Here is a 4,828-nt window from a genome sequence, read left to right as displayed (position 1 = left end):
TGGCACATAAAAGACACCATTTCGAGCGTGGCCGTTTTCGTGCGGGTGAAACGTAAAAGCACCCACTACACTCTCTGAGTGGTTGGCGTTAGGAAGGGCATCCAGCTGTAGAAACTCTGCCAAATTAGATTGGAGCCTGGTGTTGCCATCCGGTTTCACCAGTCCTCAGTCAAATCGTCCAACCCATGCTAGCATGGAAAGCAGACGTTAAACGATGATGATGATGATGATGATGATATATATATATATAAAGCAAATCAAAAATAAAAACAGAAATGGGAAAAAAAAATCAAAAGTCAAAAGGACATACACAGTGAATGACGCTCAGTTTAAGATGGAAAAAAGAGGAGTTATGTGACATTCTGAGCATGGTTCTTCATCAGAAAGAGGAAAAGTCTGGAGAGAAAGAAAAAAATAGTCCAAGAAAAGCAGGTGTTGTTACATGGCTGAAGTGACTGGAAGTGGAGAGACAGACAAAGTAGTTGTTGAAGGCAGGAGATTGTGAAAATGGCTAGTTTGAGTGATTGTGTGTGTGTTTGTGTTTATGTGATTGATGTATGTGTGTAGGAATGGAACTAACAGGTTAGAAGCTGTAGTTAGATTTGGTGGTGAGATGTGAGGTGATGTGTGTATGTCGGTATTGCTGTGTATGTATGTATGTGTTTACGTCTTTGGTAAACTGTCCTGGTTTCACAACCATAGTGTAGTCACCATGACAACTTTGATTATGTCAAGTTTTGTTTTATGTAGTCAGACCAGATCTTTTCCAGATCCTGTGATGCAGATGTCCAAAGGTAAAGCTGGCTATCTTTGCTTTCCCTTCACTATCACTTTTGCATAACATGCCTGTGAAAAATTCCCAATACAACTGAGCTTGAGAGAGCTAATATGTCAAACATGTATGCTTCTCTAAAAAACCTTTCAGCTGCAGTGTAGTGGATATGTAGTTTGCATGCTCAACCCCAGACTCCCCAAACTGATCTTCTGTAGTGAACTAGTAGATCCAAAGACATGCTCAAGACAATCTTGAAAATGTATATCTCAGAGCAGTCTACCTGGGAACATCTTGCTCAAGATCATTCACTGTGGTGAAGTGCTTTCTACTCTGAAGTATAATACTTTGATATGACCAGAGAAGCTAAAAAGAGGAGGGTTGCATAGAAAGCATGAATCCCACTGAGTCCTGACTCTGTGATTATGTGCCCCCAATGTAACTATGAATTCCAAGCTGAAATTGGCATAATAAGGCCCCCCAGGATTCATGAAGTATAAAGCTGATCATCTTCAGAGATCTGAAGGATAACCCCAATAATAATAATAATTCTTTCTACTATAGTCACAAGGCCTGAAATTTTAGGGGAGGTGGCTAGTTGTTTATATCAATCCCAGTGCTTGATTTGTACTTATTCTATCGACCCCGAAGGGATGAAAGGCAAAGTTGACCTTGGCGGAATTTGAACACAGAACATAAAGACAGAAGAAATGTTGCTAAGCATTTTATCTAGCGTGTTAAAGATTCTGCTAGCTCAGTACCTTAACAACAACAACAACAACGGTTTAATATTTTGGTACAAGGCCAGCAACTTCGGGGGAGGGGGGATAAGTCGATTACATAACCCTCCCCAGTACTCAATTGGTACTTATTTTATCATCCATGGTGGCATTTAATCCTTTCAACTATAAAAGAATGTATTCCCATGGCAGGAATAAAACCTGGGTCAATATATGAAGAATGAATTTTCTTTCAAACACGTATTAAAAACATAACCATATTCGAAGTTCGTGCATTATATCAAGGTATTTTCTCATTGGTTCGTTGCAGTTTGAAACAGCAAACTTCTCAAATCCATCAACAATATTTTTAGACCTTCATCTAAAATTTGCAATTGACTTGGACTCATCATTTGGCTCATATGCTACTTTGGTGGTTATTTTTTCCACTCACTTCCTAGGGCCATATTGAGGGTGTAGTGATAAATGGAAAAAAAAGAAGTAGCTAATACACCAGAAAGGGTGAAGGTATACCTAGTATATTTATGTACTGAGAGTATAGCATAGGGAGATCAGTTAAGCTTCTCTCTGAGATGTTATTTTTCTAATAAATTACATTTATTCTTCAACCTTTTCATACATATTTAAAAATAACAAAACCAAAAGTAAGCATCAGGAGGTGGCCATATATAGAATATCATATTGTTCATAGAACACTGACCACGGCAAGGTTAAAGCAAAAAAGACAGTTCCTTAACTGTTAAACGATTCAATAAAAAATCATTTTCCCAGGTGTCCCACATTAGATACAATAGTTTTACAAAACTAAAACTCTCTTGTTTATGCGATTAATATAAAAATACTTGATAAACACTTTTTTAGTCACAGGAAGTTTAAGTAGTGATAAAAAAAAGCTTTGAGATGGTCTAAATTACGGGATACTGTACATTCCACTCCTTAACGTTAAGTTACTCCATACAGATGAGCCTACTTACATAGATACTGATGGAAAGAGTTATTTCCCTTGCATAACTCTTTTCTATGAAATTCTGCATTGATGAAATAAACGTTTGATGCAGTGAGCAGACACTAATCTTCTAAGCTTTCATCCGTCATCCGGTTTAATAACAACTATCTGGCATTGTGAATGCCTTTAGCGGAGTCCAGGTCTCCAGTCTGAAGATACCTTTTTCCTTCCTTACCACCAGTCCTGCAAACCCTCAAAGAGTCAGAAGAATTGCCCTTCTGCTCCTGAATTCTTTTATTCTATATCCTTTACTTGTTTCAGTCATTAGACTGCGGCCAAGCTGGGGCACGCCTTGAAGGATTTCGTGAAATAAATCGACCCCCAGTACTTTTATTTCTAATCCTGGTGCTTATTCGATTGGTCTCTTTTTGCCAAACTGCTAAGTTAGAGAACAAACCAACACTGGTTGTCAAGCTGTGGCACGTGCGCGCACACACACACACACACAATGGGTCTTCCTTGGTTCCCGTCTACCAAATCTACTCACAAAGATTTGGTCAGTCAGGGGCTATAGTAGAAGACATTTGCTCAAGGTGCCATGCAGTGGGATGGAACCCAGAACCAAACAGTTGGGAAGCAAACTTCTTACCACACAATAGAAAAAACAAAAAAAAAGTTCATTGCATAAATGAATTTTTGTGACACAGTGCAGCACTTAATTGTTTAAGAGTTAATTCTTAAATCTTTTGATTTTGACCTACCTCCATCAGATCATCGTGTATTCTCACTGCCAACATAAGCATATTTCTGTTAGCAGTTGGAAGACAGTCATCCTTGAATTCCACTGAGTCAGCAAAGTCAACACCAGTACATATTTGACTAGAAAACAAATAAAAATGTTCAGGAGTTACACAAATTACATTTATACGTTTAAGAAATTTCTCTTTTCCCTATCCTCATCCTCACATGTTTTTTGTCTATGGATATATATTTATGTTTATGTATATGTCTATTTGTCTGTTTGTCTATAGAAGAAAATATGTGAGGATAGGAATGACATGTAATAGGTATCCACTACACTCTGTGAAGTGGTTGGCATTAAGAAGGGCATCCAGCCATACAAAAAAAAAACAAGCTAAAATAGACTGGAGCCTGGTGCAGCTCTCCAGCTCCAGTCAACTTGTCTAACCAAGCCAGCATGGAAAACAGACACTAAATGATGATGATATATACGTACATCACTGACTTTTCTGTTCTGTAGTGTGTGTGTACAGGACAGAGAAGTTAGCAAATAACAACTTTACTCCAATAATTTCATGAAGAAGGGGCCTAACCCTGAAATAATGAAAAACCAAGTAAAACTATCAACCTGTATTAGTTTTATAACATGCATTGGTTTGGTTTTAAAAAAAATCAAAAACATATGAGACAATACTTCATGAAAACTATACAGCTCTAACATCATGGTATATCTATAAAAAATAATTACTTGGCTTCATTCATTCAAGTAAAATCCTTCAAACCAGTGCCCCAGCATGGTCACAGCCCTGCAGTTGAAAGAATGAAATAAGTAAAAGATTACATATATATCATCATCATCATTATCGTTTAATGTCCGCTTTCCATGCTGGCATGGGTTGGACGGTGTGACTGAGGACTGGTGAGCTAGAGGCTGCACCAGGTTCAATCTGATCTGGCAAAGTTTCTACAGCTGGATGCCCTTCCTAACGCCAACCACTCTGAGAATGTAGTGGGTGCTTTTACGTGCCACCAGCACGAGGGCTAGTCAGGCGGTTCTGGCAATAGCCATGCTCAAAAGGTGTTTTTTATGTGCTACCTGCACGGGAGCCAGTCCGGTGGCACTGGCAATGACCACGCTCGAATGTTACTTGCACGTACAACCGGTGCATGTGCCGGTAAGGCAACGCTGGCAACGACCACAGTTGAATGGTACTTTTCATGTACCACCGGCATGGGAGCCAATCCGTGGCCCTGGCAACGATCATACTTGGATGTGCTTTTAATGTTCCACTGGCACGAGTGACAATCAGGAGATACTGTCATTGGCCATGTCAGTGATTTTGATTTGTTTTCACTTGCCTCAATAGGTCTTCGCAAGCAAAGTTCATTGTCCAATGAATGAGGGGTATTCATAAGTGGGCTGGTTACACCCACTGGCATAGGCCATGGGCTATGGTCTCACTTGGCTTGTTGGGACTTCTCAAGCACAGTATATCTCCAAAGGTCTCGGTCACTAGTCATTTCCTTGGTAAGGCCTAATGTTCAAAGGTCGTGCTTCACCACCTCATCCCAGGTTTTCCTGAGTCTACCTTTTCCACAGGTTCCCTCAACTGCTAGGGTGTGGCACTT

At 39.6% G+C, this 4,828-nt stretch overlaps 1 protein-coding gene across 1 annotated transcript in view; it reads right to left on the bottom strand.

Moving 5' to 3' along the window:
• Positions 1–4,828, bottom strand: part of LOC106869131 (IQ calmodulin-binding motif-containing protein 1) — a 36,643-nt gene that overhangs the window by 23,296 nt on the left and 8,519 nt on the right. The window contains exon 3 of the mRNA XM_014914703.2: positions 3,220–3,337. Within this exon, the coding sequence (XP_014770189.1) occupies positions 3,220–3,337 (118 nt within the window). The remainder of the gene's footprint in view (positions 1–3,219; positions 3,338–4,828) is intronic.

This window comes from Octopus bimaculoides, chromosome 3 (assembly GCF_001194135.2).
Source record: "Octopus bimaculoides isolate UCB-OBI-ISO-001 chromosome 3, ASM119413v2, whole genome shotgun sequence".
Taxonomy (NCBI): domain Eukaryota; kingdom Metazoa; phylum Mollusca; class Cephalopoda; order Octopoda; family Octopodidae; genus Octopus; species Octopus bimaculoides.
The sequence above is the reverse complement of the archived record's forward strand: the minus strand, read 5'-3'. Positions and strand labels throughout refer to the sequence as shown.